Consider the following 22603-nt stretch of genomic DNA (forward strand, 5'->3'; position numbering starts at 1 on the left):
ATCTTCTGAATTATTGCGCCATGTAGTCAGGTAGAAGTTTACAGATGATGCTCTTATGAAAGAGAAAGGAGCCACTTCTGAGAATAAGGTACAACTTTTACCAGACTTCAAGGCGCAAAATCCAGAAGCCATCTTCATACACGCCGCCGTGAGAACGCAGAAATCTCTGGTAAATTACAGGGTTTCGAATATAATTATTTCTTCTCTTTGCAGGTGAGTAGTACTGAAGTTGAGTCGCTGTAGTCTTCCGGTAGTTCTAATTGACTGTGTAAGTACTCGAATTATTCTTCGCTTCCTTAATCTTAATCTATTTTCCTGCAAGTTCTCTTTCCTAACTTGAGCGCCACACTGCATTATCTCGTGTTCAATGGGCATGGTGAGCTGCTTTCCCGAGGGAAATGGGAAAAGATTATAGTTACGTGAAACTAAATAATCTTCTCCGTTTAATGCCGACATATGTAATTACTTCACCTTCGTGCCGTAGTAAGTTTTCAAGACGACTTCTTGTCAAAGTACTAAGTGGGGAAGTGCCCTTTAAAGATTTCTGTGCATGTTATTTTTCTTAATATTTCTAAAACATTTTTGAAAAATCGTGTGTCAAATTCGTCGAAAGTATTTATATTGTGGTGACTGTCTTAATAGAATTTGTTGTAGGTGGTGAACCATATGTTGCGTATAGAAATGAACCCTCCGATTAATTGCGTAATGTAATTCTAATGTATTAATTTTTTCTTGAAAAATGCAGCTAATTAATTTACTAAACTTTATGAAGTGAAACAAAAGAAAACATTTATCAATTGTTTTTTGTCAATTTCTAGCTTATTCTATGCTCTTTTTTTCTAAACGAACAATGAAATGCCTAAATTTTAATAATTAATTGTAAGCACCTTTTCTATTTTATATAAAAAGGATTGGACGAGGCATGTTAAACATTCAGAGTAATGTTTTGTTCAGCTGAGTTATTATCCCAAAGATATTTTTATACATACTCTACACATAAACCTTGAAATGGAGTATATTTATTGATCGTTGTGAAAGCAGAATACATTTTACTAGTTAGATCGTCACATTAGCAAGTGGGATTATGTTGTTTTCTATCAAATAATACAGTGTTTGATAGACTTCTAAACTGAAGTTATTACGTACGCCAGATATGGACAGTTATCTGCTGCATCGTAATACAATTTCTGAATACGGTACTTTCAAACGTAGGTTTGCTACAGTTTTGTTAAGGGTGAGGGGGCATTATTGTAAGATAAGTGAGTGTGTGTAGTGGAGTATCAGTCACTTTTCAGCAAGTTACCCTTTTCTGGACGACCATCAGGAAGGAAACTAGATCTACGTGTTCTACAACAAATTACTGGGGTGCCAGTGCTGTCGTCTACGATACTAGGACTTAACGAATCAAGTTCTTAAAATAGTGAAGACGCAAAGTAAATGTCTTGCTTGTTAGTGAAGTCCCACCCACTTCTCTGCCCGGCCTAGTATTAACTGTAGGAGACATCTCCCTCGGCGGCTTCATCGTGTCATGGTAAGAAAATGGTTTCAGTACGCATGAAACAAGGAAAGGCTGTTCTTCCCAAATGTAATTACAACTTGCTTCACTGTCACTAAATTCAACTAACGAACTTTAAGACTTATAATAGAGAAATTAACAATAAATTCGTATAAACGCATCCGGAATCTTATATGAATATACTTTAAATCTGATTTTGCATTTTAACTGGTGTTTGCAAATGTCTTGAAGCGAAGTAAACAAGTTTCCTTGTGTGGCATACGACATAAGACAGTGTTTTGTTGAGGCAGTGGTGTTTATAACCGAAACACATTTCTCACTGAGAAATAAACAAAGTTAAATTAATTTTCAGTTCAAAAGTATTCATTAATTTATCTAGAGGCAACTGAAAAATTGTTTAATATTTGCCTCCACGCAGTTTACACTCTTTTGTCTTCACCACTGCTATTTAAAAACGCATATAACGTCACATAGAACTATAATAAACCTATGTCTGAATGCACATGTCGGGAACGGAACCGTATAATTCAAATCCACGTGTAATATTCATATTAAGGTGGTAAATATGCGGTAATCTTTTCAACCAATATTATTGATACAAATTGCTATCCTATTAAGAGTTACTGAAGATTGCTGCAACTTTTAACTATTTAGTTATGTTATTCAGAAAGATTTGACTAATTCAATTCTAATAACAATATAGTTTTCTTAAAGTTTATTTCTTAAGAATAATATATCTGAGGATCTTATTATCAAGCGACATTTTGTGCCTTTCTTTCTCAAAAGAGAATGTGAAGATGTCTGTATGCATTACGAAAGATCTATTAACTATAGACATTGATCGTGGTTGTTGAATAGTGAAGCTAGTATTCCTTAAACTGGAAGACCCCTTTAAAATTTTCTTAACAACCTCTTTCTGCTCCAACTCAGTAGAACACAAACGTAAGTGATGTAAAATGTTTGGGGGAAAAGAAATTGGATTTCCAATATCACCAGCAAAAGTGATGGCGTCTTCTGCAGTAAGAGTACAAAGAAGTGGGTTGAATGGAGACAAAAGAAGATGATCTCGTTGAAAGAAATAAAATGGTGTGTTGGTGAGTAATCGAAAGCTATCAACAAAACAAACACAGCATTACAAGACATTTCATTACACCGCTAGTAATAAATATTTGTCCAAGTATACGAAGAGTCTGTAGCTTCCTTGTCGCCAGTGACTGACTGCTCACTGTCCATAGGGTCCACGTTTTATTCCATTTCGTTTAAATAATTTGTGCTCTGTTTGGCTTACCCCATCAGTTAACATTTGTGGTATCGGGTTTGAACCTTTTCCTTTCGCCATTGAGGACAAATAAAATTGTGGACCTAATGTAGGGAATAAGTTTTCCTGTACTTGCCGCTCCCTGTTAAAACTAATGTCAAATTTATGTATGATTTTCCATGCTTAGTAGACTCGACGATTATTGTAATAACCCCTTCCTACAAATAAAGGCATCATGGAAAGATGGTCGACCAATCTATATTAGACCACTCGGCCCAAAGTATCTGAAGGGTTGTCTTCTAACGTTTTACAATTTAGAGTCTCTCCTTTTTTCATTTATCAGATGACGGAGGCAGTATGACCTCTGAAACGTTGGTAAACATCGACCAGACTACACAGCGCAACAACCCAGAAGACAGAAATCTTCATACTCATCGCTGTGAAAACCTCAAATCTTATATCGTGCATATAATGTCTACCTTATAAAAATCGGTACCGTCACTTCAAATAAACATGTTTTTCTTTCACTGCTTTTGCAGCTGCGGTTAGTGATACGAAAATCTTTGCTTCGCTCAACATGAAATAAGAATTAATTCAGACGTGAATCATGGGAGAAAAGTTTAGCGGACTTAAATACAGTGTACACTGAAATAACGTAGAAAATAGCAACGAAGGAAAATGAATGATAAATGAGGTTTTCTTGATAGTTTTCTACTTGCTATCAGCAGTCACATTAATTTATTTTCCATCACAGTACACCACACTCCATCAGAAACTGCTGGTGACAGATCGAGTTAGAGAAATATTAATTTTAGTGACAAGTAGATTGCTTCTTTAAGAAAATACGGAGATATGTACGGGCCTCTAGTTAATTAACTAGTCCATTAAGAACAAGACAGATTATTTTGTATTTTATATTCTACTCAGCAAGAAGTATATTAGTAATTAAAACACTGCATTTATCATTGATACTGGTGACAATATTTTAATACAGGCGCGAATCTATGTTATTTTTACCATGCAATCACGTGACACACTAACTTTTTATTTATTTTTGGCGTATATCCAAACAAAAATGTTCTTCGACACACATTTTTTAATGATCAGAGAATCATCATACTAAATCTTTTGAAGCAGTGGTCTCTGTCACTTTCATTGTCCGGTATCAAAAATTATAGCTTATATGCCTGGCAAAGCAACCGTCACAGTTTTAAGAACAACTGAGGAGTTGTGCTGTACGACAAATAATGATAAATTATGTCAATAAAGATAAGATTGACAGCGTATATAGCACGCAGGTGACTTTAGAAATGCATAAAAAGTTTAAATAGTATTAAAAATATATTAAAATTAGCCGTCAATCACAATATAATATAATTAAAAGATTAAAATATTATTTTACGTTTCCTATCGAGTACTCGATTTACATGTGGAACATACACGACATGTTTCGGCTATATGTAGCCATCATCTGGTGTTATGTATATAAACTTTACACTGAATTACTGATTTTTTTACTGATTTTTAATGTTTTTTAGTTTTCATTTTTCTTATGATGTTCTTGTCCTTTATATTGTTTCTTCATTCGTTGTAGTATCACAGGTCACTAATATGTTTGTATTTCGTATTTCGTAGTGATGTCAATGTTTTGTATATGGACTGTGAAGTAAAGGTTTCAAACTATTAATGAAAATTGAATATAGAAAACAAAATAAATAGTTGAAATTAATCATGTGAACTTACCCAAGAAGTAATATCGTATCAGTATTCTGAGAGATCGGAGGTGTACTGTACTGTATTATAAAAAGTTTACTTAGAAAATGTTGAGAGACCTATGGGAGACACTTGATTAGATATAAATAAAAAATTAAATCCATCTTAACGAAGGACATTAGGCTTTTGGCCTGAATAACCTAGCTTAGAGTAGGAGCAGTGGTGGATTTTCGTAAACACTAATTATCTTGTAAGACTTGATTATTCATCGCCCTGATGACGGAGGCAGTATGACCTCTGAAACGTTGGTTAACATCGACCAGACTACACAGCGCAATAACCCAGAAGACGGATATCTTCACTAATTATCTTGTAGGTTATTGATATTATTTATTATTATCATCGTCATTATCGTTGTCATTTCATTTACTTCTATACCCCTTGTGCGTCCATGAATATAAAACGTGCATGCCAAACCACGAAGGGCATTTTTAGTCTATGTAAAGTATTATTGGCTTTGTATGCTGGAAGTACTTAAGGTACATGCGTAATTGATGTTATTTATGGTAGGCGTAAGAGAAGAAGCCGTTAAACGGAATATAAATTGCGGGTAGGAAAAAGCGCTTGAAAGGAGTTTGTCTTGTAAAGACAAGGCCTGGAGGGCAAAGCGACAAAGCAAATGAGCTATACACTGATAACATTCATTCTTTGCAGTAGTGCAACTCATCTTGTCTCTTTGATACCAGTAACCAGCTACGAGCTATTTTTTCTCTCTTTTATTTTCACATAATTCTACTCAGAGGTAAAGTACTCCTACTCCGCTAAAGTTTCCGTACGCTCTTAAATAAAATATATATATACGTGTCGTATACGGTTTTCCAGCGTGTTTGAAAATGTCCAGTAAGAGGCTTCAGTAGTAATGTCACCCGCCATGTTTTTCCTATAAATGTCAGTAGAACTTCTTTCCGCAGTAATGCCACTTTGCTTCATAATTCATGTATAGTTTACATGCTACATAAACTCTGTAGAATTGTATGTGAAACATAGCGGCACATTCAAAAAATATATATGAAAACAATTCATCCCTAGAAGAGTGCAGTAAATGAAGCACATTGCAATAATTTCGCTGCGTTCTGTAACCTGTTTAATTTCTTCATACGATACGCGGCCACACGCCTATATATCTCGTAATTTATGCCAAACAGTTCTTATGGCATGCTTAAGACTTATGAATGTGACGAATGTCTGAGATGTAAGGTTTCAGTAAACTTCACTCGAGGCTGAGATTACAGCTTCTCAGCGAGCATGAAGTTGATTTCATTGACGTTGCCCTGTGTAGTCTGTGTAGTATGGTTGCGGTTAACAGACGTTTCAGAGATGCTTATAAACATCTCCTTACACGGCGCAACATCCCAAAAGACAGTCGTCATGATCACAGGTTAGTTAAAGGATCCTTTAATAGTGATAGTGATAAAGACTTTGATTTAGATTATATGTTCCTTGTTTAGTTACCTTGTATGTACTTCGAAGTGGGCTGGAAATAGAAAGCAAGTCGGCGAATGGACTAAAGGCTTTATAAAACTGTTGTAATACGCAACTCAAATAGTACTATAGAATAAATCAACGTAATAACAAAGCTGTTACCACCACAGTAATAATAAGTAAAGTAAACGTGTTATTTTTTATAAGATATTTTTATTAAAAATTTCGCTTTCTTCGTTTCTGGGTCTGTGTTCACACTCAGCACGACGCGCGACGTGACGTTATGTGAGAGGCAAATTGGTGTTCAACCCCTTAATCCCTCATGATTCGCGCTGGTATATATATACAAAATGTTTAAATGTTTAGTACTTAGAGACTTTTCGTTTAGCATCTGTGACTTTACAGGCTATTTCAGTCTTGAAGTTCAGCAGTTTTACATTCTTTCAAATAATGACGTCGACTACACATTATCCAGTTTTATTCTGTTGTGCTAAATTTCTCTAGACTTTGCGTTGCATTATAGTAGGGTTAAATAATGAGCTCTGTGTTACATTACATTCTATTGAATCATATAACGTTATATGGTAATATAACATGGCGTTTACGTGAAAACCATATTAATTTGCTGTTTGAGAGCTAGGCACGTAAATATTGAAATAAGTGTTAGTTAAATATGATTGGAGGGTGTGCATTTGATTTATATCAGTCAGGATAGAGAGTGGTGGCTGGTTCTTGTGAACACGGTAATGAACGTTTGGTTTAGGTAAAAGACTGAGAATTCCTTAACTAACAGAAGGTACTCAAGGAGGACTTCACTGCATCGCGTTAGTTACAATTGTAAGATTTCTTGTTTCTGCAGGCCCAAAGGAGTACAATGCAGGCATTGTAAAGCTTAAACTTGGAGTTGTATGGCTTACACGCAGAAACTCTGAATCATGCAACTTCAGGGAAGGAATTTTTGACGGTAGTTTCACGTGGTAGTGAAATTGATCTTTACGTACCGTAACCCCAGTTCTAACACACAGAGTTATGTAATGATAAATTGGCATCCATTTTCGTCTAACTGCCGCCACTTTGCCTCCAATTTAACCCCTGAACCTTTGAGGCTTCTCCTGGATTCAGTATCCCTGTTCTTCTCAATTTATTCTCGCCCTTTCCTGTCTCCTGTTTGACTTCAAACTTTGACTGTTTGACTGTTTGACTTTTCACTCTCTTCCTCCTGATTCCATTTCACATTAAGTTTACGTCGTATTTCAGCTACAGTTGAAGGAACGACGATGTGTTTTCACACTGCTTTGAACATTTCAGCATATAATTGGTAAATAATTATCAAATATTACATTCGAAATCAAATGTTTGTATTAAGAATCTTCCGAATTGCAAGTATCCGTTGGCAGTTAAAAGCAGAAAAATAATACTTTTTAAAATCCCAAATGTATCATGTGTTCTACAGATTTAAAAGTCCTACATAAGATGTCTTTTGTCTGTGACAGATTGTAGCAAAACAAATCAAATTCAGGAAAAATGTAAATAAAAAAGTGAAATTCTGCAGAAGGAACCTGCAGTCATATGCAATACTGGTTCGACTCATTGTATTGCTTTTCTGAACATTAGACTCATTGAACCCTAAAAAATGTGGGCGGTGGCTGGACAGATGTTTGTGAACTAAGTGACCCTAATGAGGTGACTATTAGTAGCAGTCTGACTTTCATGTTCGTCTTCATGTAGGTTGTTCCATTTCACGAAACGCTGCTGAAAGTTACGTTTATAGCCTATTTTTTTTTCTGACTCCTTTAACGCACAGATTCTGGGCATCGATGGTGAAGAGCCCCAGTTTTCAGAATTAATCCGCTGGTGAAATTTGTTATTCTTATTTATTTATTTTTTCCACTGAAATAACTTGGAATGAAGTGAGTTTCTGCTCTGTATCGCCCCGTGCTCTCTAGAAGCAAGCTTCCGAGCCCTCGCTTCCTTCTGCCTTATTCGTGACTGTCTGTCCGACCTCCTTCCGGATCCCATCCGTCACATCGCAAACAGAAAGTGTCAATAAACAATGTAATAGTGTCTTCACAGCCACGAACCTACGAATTATTCTTCTTCCTTCCTATCCTGACTTTATCTTCCTCACCCTTGTCAGTTTGGTTCCAAAATAAAAAGGAAGAAACCCTTCCATCACCCCCTACTTTGCATGTGTTTGTATTCTTCATCATACTTTGGCTTTCAGTCAATGTCACCAGCAAAATATTTGCAATTCACAGGCTCAGCAAACAATACCACAATTTGAATATCATCAGAATACTACTAGGAAAGTTAAATGTTCTCCACGGCACCAGAATTTTAAGTTTGCTCCGATATGTCACAAAGGATGAATTTAAATAAGTGACATGGTTTTCGTCTGAACACATCCTTTACAGCGACTCGATAAGCGTTGACTGAAAAACAAATTGGTAGGCTGAGTATGTTTTCGAATAATGAAAAATTTCTTACAAAGTGACACGTTTCCTTTCAACGTTACAGCCTGTTTTGAGGCAACACATAGATCAAGAAGTCTGTGGAGAAGGTCGTGTACATCTGATGTTTGTCAGAGTTCTCCCATTACACATTTCATCTAATTTTACAGTGGCGGCTCGCATTTAATTTAAGATGTAAAATCATATTTTATACTCAGCTAGTAAGTGTAAAATCTCAGGGAAAGTGTGTGTTTAGGGGCTGCTGGGACTCAGATACTTTTTTTCTAGATATCGATAAAGGTATATTTGATGCTGCAATGACTGAATGCGAAAAGTCTGGTTGAGGGTATCAAAATACTATCCCCTCCGAACACGTTACTGTTTAAAATGGATAATAGAGTGTAATGAAACTAGTTCTAGGCTTCTGTAAATTGCTTTCTGAGAGACTACTCAGGCATGGCCCTTCTATCATAATCAGTTTTAGATTCTGAGTCGATTACACTGGTTCAGGATTAAGTGCTGACAGCGATTAATTTAGAGATTTTATAATATCATTCACCTGGTTTAGTTATTACTGGAAACGTATCTTCTGATATAGAAAAAGTTGACAGTGGAACCACGGTTCCGGAGAATTAGACGTAAATACGTCTATACGGAAAGGAAGTTTATATATTGGCTTTATTCTAAATATTTCCTTTATACATGCTTTACAATTGAGATAAGTTTGATTAAGACATTGCTTATTTAACTTGAATTAGTTACGCTTAAAATGGGTCTGTGGTAGCTGAATGTAATGTAAAGTAATGTAATGTAATGAAATGTAATGTAATGTAAAGTAAGGTAAGGTAATGTAATGTAAGATAAGGTAATGTAATGTAGGGTAATGTAATGTAAGGTAATGTAATGAAATGTTTCCTAGGTAACAGTGATGCCAAGTAAACAGACGACGTTTCGTAGTTAACAATAATGCCGAGTAAATAATTGACGTTTCTTAGGTAACAATATCAATTGACGTTTCCTAGGTAACAATATCAATTGAAGTTTCCTAGGTAACATAACAATGAAGATACACTTTTTCGTTTCCCTTTTTCGTTACACTTTTTGCCGAATGATACTGACCCTAAAATATAGACGTATTTACGTCAAAATATATTTTTTTAATATCACCGTAAGACAGACTCGTCCTTTAGAATCAATGTCTCGTATTTCGTGAACAGCAATTCCCTGCCTGCGATGTAGTGTTATTGGCCACTGAGAATTTCGTTGAGCATGCGATGAAACTCAAGTTACCGAATTACATTTCATCCCTGGAACTGACAATATCTGAATATTCTGAGCGCACTTCAGCATATTCATCAAATCTACCCTTTATTAGTGTTTGCACTTAACAACTGTTATATTCCACTTCAGGGACGATATTTAATAACAAGTGTTTCAAATTGTTTGAACCCCAACAAGTTATGGGAATCTACTGTTGTCACGAATAATAAAAGTGTGGAGTTTCCTCAAGCTGTGCAGAAAGCTCGTTTAGTCCAAGTTGTGTTTGACACGACTTTACGGTGTTAAAACTGAAAATACAAACAAAAATCATCTCATTAATTTTTTTCCTGTTGGATAAAATAGTGGTATAATATTTATTATTGTGTGAATTATGATGGAGGAAAGAGATTATGAATTTCTCAAGTAGGATTCCACACCTTTCAGTTAATTATTTTTATTGTAACATTTCACATATATTTTTCTTTTTATAAGACAGTACTAATGAAATTTAAACGCCCATGCTCTGACATATAAAGTTGATATTAATTTTACATTATTCGTTTGACACATGGGCTGAAATCGTATAGAACTGTTATCGCTTTCATAAAAACAAACCAGTCCAACATAAGAAGTCTTTAATATTTTATGAATACAGACAATTGCATAAATCTAAGCAGTTGATTTAGCTGCTATTAAACGTCATTAAAATTCCTATTGACTTTAACCCCATGTGTATGTGAAAGGTATCACGTTAAAGTGTCATTCCTTGTACATTGTTTATGCTGAAAATATAACATTCAATATGAACATGTAGCAGATACTTTTTCATACAGTGTATTGATCTATAAATATACCTTTTTGAAGATAGTTATCTGTCGCTAACGTTCTAATTATGAACGAGCGCGTGTCCTTCTGGTACTGATCTTTATCTAGTTCGTCCGCTTCTTGGGTGTTGATAATGCAGATATTTGCTTTGGGTTAATACTGATTTATTTTCTACATTGTCTAATATGATATTTAAAATTGACACTATTTAATACCACGCCACGAAGACATCTGCGCGAGTACAGTATAGTTCCACGCATTCTTAAACTTCAGAATGTAATGTTCTTACCTACATTGCTGTAATTGTCAAATACAGGTTCGTACCAAAGTATGCATATTCTTAAAGGACTGGTTCATAAACCGCTGGATATAAGGAATTTTATTTCTGAAGTTTCTGTTAAATTTATACAACATTTGATTACGTATATTCTAACAGTCCTAACAATATCAAGACACTTCAAAAAACTTTCCTTGATTTTTCAGAAAAGTTTACTTAAATTCGATATTAAAATAGCATTATCAGTGTATTGATAGTGGAAAGAGTACTTTTATAAATTCTGACGAAATACTGTGTCAAAAATTCTAAGAGGAATTTAATTAAAATTTTAAAGTAAGTTATACTAATAGACAAAATTAATTAAACAATAAGGAGCTTGATGACATTGTAAGTAAGGATATAAGAAAACTTTATAAAGACAAGGCAGTAAATGAATTTCCAAAAGATTCTGGAAACTCATTTACTTTTTACTTTACTCTTAATAATTTTTATTGACGCGTGTTCGAAGACTAATGGATTTCTTGATAAGTAATACTTTACTGTACAGATATTTTTGTTAGTAAGACGAGTAATTTTCAATAAATTTTGAAATAATGTCAAAAGTATCTAATGTTTGTCAAGCATCCAACATCATCTACATCGCTTCTATCGAAACCACCCCCATGAAGCAGAGTCCCTTGATATTATAGTCATATAGTCAAATTTTCCGCCTTTTATGCAACCCGACGGTAATTACTGTGTCCATAAGTACCTGTCGACGTTTTCTATCCTGAGTCTGACGAATCCAGTCCACACCCACCCAACATATTTTCTCAGTCCGGAATCTACGTCCAGGTCTTCCGAATGGTCTCTTCCCATTAGGTCTTTCAACCAGAATTTCGTGTATATCTTTCACCTTCCCATGCGTGCTATAGGACCTGCCCATGTCATGGTTCTTTACTTTTTCATGTAAATAACATTTGGTGAGCTCCTACAATAACGTAGCTACACTTTTTTTTTTAATTTTCGTTTCTACACTGAAAAGCGCTTTTTAAAAACCAACCACAAGTGACAGAAAATTGTCAATTACGTGTTCAAATATTATAATATTTCGGGTTTAGCAATCAAATAATTTTAAAAAGTCGATATGGTACTTAAACGCAATTTTTCATGAACTCTGACAAATTAAAGTCCTAAAACTATTTATTTTTATACAGAGTGACATTAAACGCAAAATAACACACTACAGAGCAGCCCGCAAGCCTTTAAAACATTGAAATCGATATTCGAATTTCGATAAATTTAAATTTCATTGCAAGTCATACGACAGTTCTTGACACATCGAACATAAAGAAACGATCTAACATACCGATATTAATTTGCGGAATATTACAGAAAATAAACTTACTAATTTTTTAATAAATAACTTTTAAATAATCACATTTCCGGAATTAAAATGTAAGCAGTGGCTGACTGTAACGTGAAGGAACAGATTTCAAACATAGGTACAGGAGTGTTACTTTCTTTTCCAACCAACTGTAGAAAATCTCTGTAGCCAGTGTACCAGATGGGTCATTCTTTCCCCAGCTGTAAAATCGATTGGGGTGAGAAGCTTATTACCTCACCGAGAAGTAGAATGAATGGAAGATTTCGCCCCAGCACGTATTAAGGTGTGGCACGCGTTTTTCCGTAGCTTACGTGGTTCGTCGACAGATTCTCCCCACCAAGGGCCCGCATGCCAGCCCATGTGGGATTTGTGATGGAGAAATTTGCATTGGTTTCTTTCCGCTTCCTTTGGTTTTCCACTGTCGACGTCATTCCACCGCTACTTCATATTCGCTCGTACGTCGTACGGGGGATGGACAAAGGTTTCATTACAGGCTCAGTTCCACATAAACAAAATCTCACTCCATTTCAGCAATAACAATGCGTGGCACAATGGCTGCATACCATTAATATCTGTTGCACAGTATTTAAGCTCAGATGTGAAGAGACTTCAGTATTATTAAGTAAGATTTGAGATTCTCACGGTAGTGAGTACAAAACTGTGCGCTATGGAGATACAACGCAGAAGACAGTCATCTTCAGTAATACTGGTAGCACTACTACTTGTATTATTCAGCCAGTGGCTCAGCTATGCAGTGGTCAGGTTCGTGACGCGTGCAGCTGTCTGAAAACATCCACTTTAAACTGAACTCTGGAAGGGCTAAAGGGGAAAGTTCGTCAAGGGCGTGACCCGAGGCCGCAGAGCGCTGCATTTCACCGCAGTTATGAGACTTGCCCAGTAGTTTTTTTTTATTACGGAACACAACTTACATTTATAACAGTTACACCACTCGGAGCGTGTGAGAAAAGGATTTTCAGTATTCCTCAATTCTCCCAACAGATTTATAGTATAAATCTGAATTTTATTCGCTTGATTTCAACGTCCTCCTGTGTAATCTATCATAGTTTGTTCTAAAAGGGGAAAAAAACATAATTTTATGATAAACACATACACTGTTTTCTAAATACAAAAATTTAAAAAACATACTGAGAAATTATTTGATGCATGTATCTTCTAAAACCATTCTGATTATATAGGATAACTGTATCGAATATTTAGTTATTGGCTCATAATGTTAGTCCATACACCAATTTTATGGAGGTTTAATGTAAACTTAGTTTTCATGTACCTTCACGTGTAATGTTGTCTCTTGTAAATTCTCTCGAGACACGACTTTGTGTTGCTGTATCCTAACCGAGGTAATAACCAATTCAGTGTCTCAGTTCATTGCCTCAGGGAGTGACAGGATCTCAGCTTGGGCTAAACGACATATTAGCAGATGTTAAAAGGAAAATTGAGATATTAGTAAGTACAGAAGATTCATTCTCATTGATTAATACTTGGAAGATAGTCTTGTATTTCGAGGGCTGAAAGCACTTCAGTGTTGGTTATAATGTGAGTGATTTTCAAGATAAGTTTCTTAATGGGAGATTAATTTCATTGATCCTGTACGAAACGTGGGTTTGGAAATTTTTATAATGAAAGCCAAAAATCATAAAAACTGTTTCAAAATGTATATTTATGTGGTATATTTTGAATTAGTAAGGTCATTGCGGACAATTCATATCAATTGTTTATTTCATGTTATTCCTATCACATAATTCATGCACTATAGAATGAATTGCCTAATGTATAAGCGAATAAATGCCAGGTCTGGAACTGTATTGTTTTGTCACCCGCATGTTTGGGTAATTTGAGTTTCAATTCTAAACTCAGAACTCCAGGCAATGAGTTTGCCTCATTGTAGTTTCGTGATATAAATTTATGTTTCGCTTGCCTCTTCTGTGTTATCTGTATTCCAGTGCACTGAAAATGATTCGACAAAAATTAAATTATAAAGCTGCTTTTAAATTTCCATTCCCCCTTTCTGTGGTATAAATGTGAGTTTTTCTCTGTTACGTCTCCGAAAGTAAAGGTGTTTGTTGTTGATGCAAATATTTATGCATACATACGTATAGAGCGCAGATTTTAAATTCATTTTAGGTGTTTATATCCTTGCCATTATAAAAAGAGAACACGGTAAAATTGAGAGGATATTTGAACTTTGCAAACGTCGGCACCTGAGTCTGTTCCTTGAAACAGAAGTCCTTGGTTCGCTTTTACCAGAATACGAAACTCATAGACGTATGGCTGTGTTTTGTGTTACACTCATAATCATAATAAATTATACAAAATTTCCGAATACAATATATAGCGTGTATGGGAGGATAATACTAAAATAAGTTGTACGGAAATATTTCCATGTTGAAGGTGTATACTAATAATTAGAGTGGAATTAAAGAAATTGCAACTTAGCAGACTCCGATTAGATATTGCTTCAAAAATTTAATCACTGTGTAAAATGGGAACATTTTATAATTAACTTCAGTATTTCACTTTTTGTCGTAGGGCTATTCGTATTTTTATACATATCATTTATTTGTAGTAAAAACCAGTTTTATGATCGTGATTACCTAACCTAAAGACAAGTTAACTGATAAATAAAAGCTTTAAATGAATGAAGGGAATAAACTGTATGAAGTTTGCAGATTCTGAAACTCTCTGTGAACCGGAACTAAGATTTGAAGAAAAAGCAGTCAGGAACTGAAATTAAGGCGAAAGCGTCTTAGTTCTTACCAGTCACTGTAAGTACGAGACCCGCGTTAAGATGATGTTCCTTATACCGTTTCAGAGGAAATTCTAAAGAAAGAAAACATCTAAAACTGAATCAGTGGGGATCTGAGTAAGTTGCAAGTGGATTTCTTTCTGCTCCGGTTCCTTCTGTGTGGCACAACAAGGGTCGTGGTAGGGGTTCATGACCTCTTTAATGGGCACTCTGTAAAGTGGACACGTACCACTTTTCAGAAGGTGGCGGTGACGTTTTTGGTCCAGGGGCGTACATAGTCTCTTCCTTTTCTCAAAATCGATACATTTACCTTCAGTTTATATTCCGACAAACAAAGGCGTGTTTGGCTTGGACTCTGTTCTGAAACAGTTCGAAGTTCAAAAAATATTATGCACATTAAAATTAAAGTTAATAGCTTTCTGTTCCGATAGAGTTTATTTTCAATGACATGTGCGAGGCATAGCGCATTAGAATTATTCTTGAGAAGCTGATGGTCACATATTTGGTCTTATCGGCCAACAAGCCTTATCAGTTGTGGACATAACGCCCAACGCTTCGAAGACCATCTCCGCTTCTTTAATCAGGGGGACGCTGACGTAATTGGGCTTTCGTTCGCGTGTTGCCCGAGAATATTTTATTGAGTTTCGTCACCGCGAAACTTCAAATCATTTTTCTCCTACCCGGGCCAAGGTATTACAAATATTTCCCTCTATTCCGACTAAAATTTCACATGTATTTATTATCTCTTCCGTGCGTTCTATATGTTCCGTCCATCTTATGTTCCTTTATCTATCCAAGTTTAGTTTGAAAATTGTCAATGTACAATTTTCTCATCCTATTATATCTATTTTTAGGCAAGATGCGAGTATTCTCCTCATCATCCTGTTCCCTCAGTCTGTCTTTTACCCTTAGGGCCAGAGACAAAATTTCACAACCATATATAACAAGCAAAGCTTTACTTTCACATGGTTTAGACTTAAAGGCTTTAGGCAGAATTCAAGAACATGCCATATTCTGAACTGAAAGGTAAAAAGTGCTTCCGAAATTTGATATGCTCTTGGCTTCTTAGTAATACCAATTTTGGAGACGGCTGTCTTCGGGGTTGATGCGCCGTGTAGTCTAGTAGACATTTACCGACGTTTCAGAGGTCCTTGATTCCTCTGTCATCAGGGTGATAATGGAAACAGCAAGGTGCTCTGATACGTCGGTAAACTTCTACTAGACTACACGGCGCATCAACCCAGAAGATTTCCATCTTCAGACTCACCACCGTGAAAATCTCAAAATCTATTTATCAGTTTTGGTTTATTACTGTTGTTCTCAAACATTTGTTCTCTGAATCATTTTTGACGAATTTATTGGGTTGTTTTTAAATACAGTTTGGACGCCCCTAGTACTGGCACACAGTACAATTTAGCTTGCAGCCACAATCTTGAAACTTTTTCTCAATCGCTCACGCACCTGGGAATACAGTACAGCCTATTCTGTTGGGGGAAAGCAATGCGTCCGTCCCTGGTGGACCCTCTACTAAAAGCCGCTAATGAGATATCGGATACCAATACCTCGAATCATATTCTATCTTTTTATATTGTACGCTATACCCTGTGGATTTAGGCCCTATCTACGTTTTGCTGCCGGATAGAATTGCGTTTCTTTTCCCATCTCCGTGTCGTTTAGAGAATTCAGCAAACAGACTTTATTATGTGGTGAATCTCCAGCTGTCAAACCAGTACCGAATGCAGCGAATTCTGACATTATTGTAAGCAAAAAAAGAAAATGTAAAGGAAATTCATACAATGCCCTCGGCTTTCTCGTTTTATCATCATTCCAAGTAACATTCAGAGCGAGAGAATTTAATTTCGGTTTGAAGCTGCATGGGGTTTCTGATGTTTAACCTCGAAACAAATGTTAGGTATGTCTTATTCTTATTTTCCTTGAAGTAATATAATTTTGGGCCTTTAATCCCGTTCTATCAACTCTCATCTTAAAAATTATCTCCCTGCTAAGACCGCTCCTTCTCTTTCCAACGCGTTAAAGTACAGTGCTAACTTCTGTCATTTTTAACATTCCTTCTGCAGTTTCCTTCCCTGTATTTTCATGTGCGTTTTAACATATGATTTTTTTTAAATTTTTAATATTTCTCGCGTGCCTAAATCTGTACGTCTTTGTATTAACTATACACCATAATGGATGTTACACAATTTAACATACATGAAGGTCCAAAAGTTTGTACCCTGCAAGAGATAGTACTAGGAAGTTAAATAGATAGCTCATGTTTGAATGTTTGGTATGTCAGCCAGCGTAACCAAGCAATATGAAACAGAAATTTTAAAAACGTAGTCACGACTTTCGGGTTTTCTACTGTACGTCATTCAACGTTGCATAAACCATCAGTTGATTCAGAATCTTAAAGTATGGAAATAAACTAGAAGTAATAAAACAGCGTTAATATTTTGATGTTTTGTAATATCCAAGACATTCTGTCTGAAGACAGCGCTGGAATGAAACTGCGGCATGTGATTGATTCGCATGACAACCCATCATACCATTCAACTTTCCCATCAAAAATCTTTGATGCAGTACGTCGTAGAGATTCCACAATCAACGTATTCACCAGACTTTTGAGTTCTTCTTCTTCTTATTTCACGCCGCCGAGACAGAAAAGTTCATTGAATAGCTGATGCGTGTGCAGAACAGGGCGTAGTACCAGGACAGGACGACACAACTAAAGGCAGGTCGAAAATCGAATTCCATGCCATTTTTGAAAGTGCAAGGAACTCCAGAATAAGGGTCGTGGCGCTGAAAGGACTCGTGTGAGGCTGACAAAGCCATCTAAACTTTAAGTAGTAAAGGATTGTGTGAAGGAAGAGTTTTATTACAGAGCGAGGCATCCGAGAACAACAAAAGCAAATATAAATGAGGTACAAGGCGGAATTAGAAGAATGTGTTCAGAAAATGCTCAAACTTAATATCATAAAATTCAGCATTACCATTTGTCTATATTCTGAAATAGTAAGAACAAGTTATATTGCATAAGTGGCTCGTAATGAAGCCCGAAGCATGAAACTAGCCACTACCTCTAACTTTTTACGAGAGTGAAATACTTTTGCCTGCACGTCCGTTATGAGCATTTATGACGTGGTGTTTCGGTACACGGATAATTTCAACTTTAACGTTTTGCCTGTTGTTTGTGTGGTGGTGAATGTACTATATTTAACAAAAGGACGGTGAATTAGACGTGTCTGAAAACGTTTTACTGCCGAGAAAAGAACACAAACCTAAGAAACAACTGAGTGAGTAATTTAGGACAAGTTGGACTAGTGAAAAGTAGAAAGTAAGAATGGACTGTACTGTACATGTTCTAATGTAATAAACCTGACAAATTCTTTCAGCTTTATATAGACATCCTGTTGCAAAATCAACATTTTATTTACTTTTAGACAAGTTAGATTTAATACAATTTTGTGGACTTGCCTAATTGTTATTCTGTTTCTTGGCATAATTTTTGATAAAATAAATCTCACACATCGCCTTTATTTGGTTTATGACAACAACCTCTTTACCCAGGATGCAACATTGTGACGAAAATATAAATGCGAAAGCCGACATACGCATGAAAATTATCATCCCACAATTATACCTATTAGACACTATAATGGCAGTTTTTCTGCCCAACATGCAACATTCGAACGTATCACAAATTTTTCCACGGTTTGAAATTTTAGTTACGTTTCTTGAAACGTGAATTCCAATTTCACAGTCTAATGAATAATACTCTCATGTCTGGGAGAAAGATTCGCTGGAAAATGAAGTGTAGATACTGCATTTTACCTTCTGCGTTATTATTTAAAAGGAGAATTCATTATCTCTTCTCTGTAAGAGCGTTAGCAACTGGGAGAGCAGTTCTAGTCAACCGTTCCTCGATGTCCGCTGCGCGACACAGACTAATTAAAATGTGAGGGACCCAGCGCGCGAAGCAGTTAATCAATACAGCACATTTTATCACTTCTGTGATATGAATTTCAAGAGACCCAACTTAGGCCAATAGCCACTACAGTAACACTTTTATACACCACTTAAGAATTATTTTATCTTGATGAATCCTAATATGAAGTTAGTTTCTAGTTCACTCATTTTGCACGAAAAGTCGTGATGAATTATTTCGAATAACCTTTCGTGTCAGCGTTACGGCTGTTCTGTCAGTTCAGTTGTTATTGCTCGCAGCGTGACATTATGTCCACATTCGCATGTTGAAGTGGGCAGTTGCTTTCCACAGTCGCGGAAACATGCTGTAAAGAAAGAATGTTTTGTATTCGCTTCTTGTTTGATTTCGAATTATGGACGACTTTAATATGGATGATCGATATGATTATCTGAGTTTTGTGATAATTGTTGAATCACTATACCATTATTACGTTAGGCACTGTCTGGTGTATTGCTGGATCATACGACTGTAGAAATTAAATAACACAGTGGAACAAATATTCACAAACATTGAATATTTCTATTTGAATATTCACACAAAAATAAACTTTGTAACAGGTTGACACTAGCTCGAGCAACCTTAAATACACTGTCTCCGCCCTCGGTCAATTGACTAGGGAAGTCTTTAATAAACACTGGATTATAATTAAAGTAAAACAGGATAATTACACATATTAATACTCCTCTCAGAATAGCCGTCCTAGATTTGTTGATTCACATACCTGTCTGAAGCAGACGTTCTCAAAGCGCGGGCCCCTGTTTTGTTTTCTTGTGAAGGCCATGTACATTTTTGTAAAAGCGTATAAGTCTGTATAAAAAGTAGCCACAGCCTAAATTTAATATGTGTATTTCAATTAATTGAATAAGTAGAAAATTTTGTTAAAAATTATTAAGTAGACTTACTTAAGAAAATGTTTGCAGTAATAAGTTTGTAGCTTTTTTAATAAACTGCTTTGAATTTTCAATAAACCGTCAATTAGAACCCGCCTCTCCGCGAGGTGATAAAGTGACTGCAGCTCCAGATTTTTAAAAGTTAAACGTGACAATTAACAACATTTAAGAAGTTACAGAAAGACAAAACTAGGTAGAAGTAAATGATAATTTTATTAGTCTATCTGTGAAATATTATTTGAATTTCTTGAAATAAAAATCTGTTATTGAATATGAACGCGTTGGTTGGTCTACGAGAATCAGATAATTAATTTTTGCAGACATTTTGAGGAAACTAATGATCTGTGTGTGTTTGGTTTCAGCCAACAGCTCACAGTACTTCAGAGTGACCATTACGTGGTTTCTGCCCGTGGTACTGATCCTTTGCCTCAGGTTGTGAAAATAAGGTGAGCATTATCTACTTAATATTATATATTTAAAGAATTTTAAAATGTAAAACGTATGTTGTAGGGAGACTGTAACTTGAAAGGTATTTAGTGCTAATATAAGGAGAATTTTGTACAACTAACACTGTAATTAATAGATATATTTAAACCATATTATTAAATGACCATTTCAACTAACTAACCCAGCGAGAAAAATAATTTATTGAGAAGCTGACAGTCACTTAGCTAGTCAAAATATTCCCTCGCTCTGTCGCCACAGAAGTCGACTTCAGGACACTCGCATGCAGACAGGGGCTACTGCGTTAGTATTATTGAACCTGTGTGGGCGTACTCCTGGGTTTCGGGACTGCAGAACGATTTATTCATGAGTGTGTTTCACGTTTCCGTACGCATGGCGGACTAACTCACGAATTGCAATCTGAAATACCTCAGTTTAACTGCAACGTCTCGCTGTCCGCAGCGGAAGGGGTGAAATTTAACAATGGATTTCTCGGTTGGAAGAGAAAATTTTTACAATGACTACATTTAAAAGCTAATAAATAACTTCTATTATCAACAGCAGGAAATACTAAACCAAGAACAACGTATATGGAATGGTTAGCTAAATTTTATCATTGTGTGGACTCTTTAAAGCCCAGTCGTAATTGTATGTGCCAATTACTTACTCTTCATTTTTCCAATATGGTGTGTTGTAAGTTTTGTATGATTCTCAGATTAAGCAATTATTATTTCCGTAAAGAATATCAAGAAACAGACTGATCTTTATGCTTTGTGCTTTCTTTGAGGTACGGAATAAATTCTTAAATATTAATTATAAGATGAGCTACAGTTTTAAGGGTTGGTCTCGCCTCCTAACGGGTCATTTGAGTACGGGAGGAAGTAACACGGGATGGACAAGATTGCATAATTAAGTGCTGTACCTCATCAGATATCACAAGAGTGATCAATTCAAGGAGGATGTGGTACAAGGGACGAGTAGCTGCATACAGAAGTGAGCAGCATGTTCAAAATTGTACTTATAAACCTGAAAGTTTCACTTTAAGAGCAGAAGTGAAAGTAATATGAAAATGGAACTCGTAGGAAAAACGGGTTTATATTATGAATGGATTCGACTACTTTAGGACGGTGTACAGTTGTCAGGTCTTTTGAACACGATATTGAACTTTTGGATGTCATAAAAGACGAGAATTTATTGACTAGCTTAGCGACTGTCATAGTCGCGCTTAATTAAGCAATGAGACACACTTGATCATTGTGTTTATATCCGTTCTGAATATACTGATTGATCCCTATGTACATCAAAATATATACGCTACTGAATTGATCGTTATATTATTTAACACTCCAAAAGCAAACTAGAATAGAAATATATAATGTTTTGGCACTACCCACAAGTGAAACCTGGACATTGAAAAAGAAGGACAAACACATAATTGCAGCTGCCGAGATCAAATTTATGAGACGCAGTGAAAAGTGCACTTGGAAAGACTATAAAAAGAAATGAAGACATGAAAACAGAATCAATTTTAGGCAAAATTTTGAAATATAAAAGCAATTGGCTTCAACATGTAAAAGTAATGCAGGGAGACAGACTTCCCAAATTATTAAAAAATCTACACACCTTGTGGACGAAGACACCCTGGAAGACCGCAGAAGTGACTTTTAGACTACGAGTCCGTAACGATTCATTATGAACCAAATCATTGACTGTTTGATGACGTTGGTTCGACAGTGGTCTTTCAACTTCTTGATTTATATTGCATCGAACGGTATTATGAATGCGCGAACGACGTCGTTTGTGGTGTACTCGGAAGTGCCTTTCAGGTATTTCTTTGAATGGACTCATGAAATTTCCGTCAGCCGCAACAGAATATCTGGTCTCCGGATGAAACTTTTAATTCGGGACTTGGGAACACGACGCAGAAATGCTAACTACTTAGCTGCGACATCCGCTTGCATTATGAATAGCTTTCTTACTAACAGGTGATGGTTTAACTTAGGGTTTTAAGCGTAGAGTTCTTTCATTTTCTCTAAAACTAATTTTTAATAGCGACCGCCCCAGGCAAGGGTTAACTTAAAATATCCTTTTAAAAACAAAACAAGAGAATGTCTGGAAGAAGAGGGGAGATACGTAGGACAGCAGATACTGTAGTTGTGTTATCACACTCGTGTATAAATAAGATGAAGAACGAAATAAATTAATACGAATGAAGAAGTGTTGCCACGTATTTCTGAAATACATTCTTCGCGAATTTACGTTTCTCTGCTGGTCTGGTGCTCATTAATTGCAGTTACAAATTAATTAATTATAATTCTCTTTGCCTTTCCCGTACTTCGCCCAAATCTTATGACAGGAATTGGTGATAAAATT

At 35.8% G+C, this 22603-nt stretch overlaps 1 protein-coding gene across 2 annotated transcripts in view; it reads left to right on the top strand.

Moving 5' to 3' along the window:
* LOC110835460 (uncharacterized) overlaps positions 1–22603 on the top strand; it is a 127726-nt gene that overhangs the window by 91406 nt on the left and 13717 nt on the right. For both annotated transcript variants that reach the window (XM_087355532.1, XM_087355533.1), the window contains exon 6: positions 20149–20232. In XM_087355532.1, coding sequence (XP_087211658.1) covers positions 20149–20225 — 77 coding nt within the window. In that variant the 3' untranslated portion in view covers positions 20226–20232. The remainder of the gene's footprint in view (positions 1–20148; positions 20233–22603) is intronic.

This window comes from Zootermopsis nevadensis, unplaced genomic scaffold (genome assembly GCF_977971745.1).
Source record: "Zootermopsis nevadensis isolate Lab colony 2312 unplaced genomic scaffold, Znev_1.0 Znev_ptg000024l, whole genome shotgun sequence".
Classification (NCBI taxonomy): Eukaryota; Metazoa; Arthropoda; class Insecta; order Blattodea; family Termopsidae; genus Zootermopsis; species Zootermopsis nevadensis.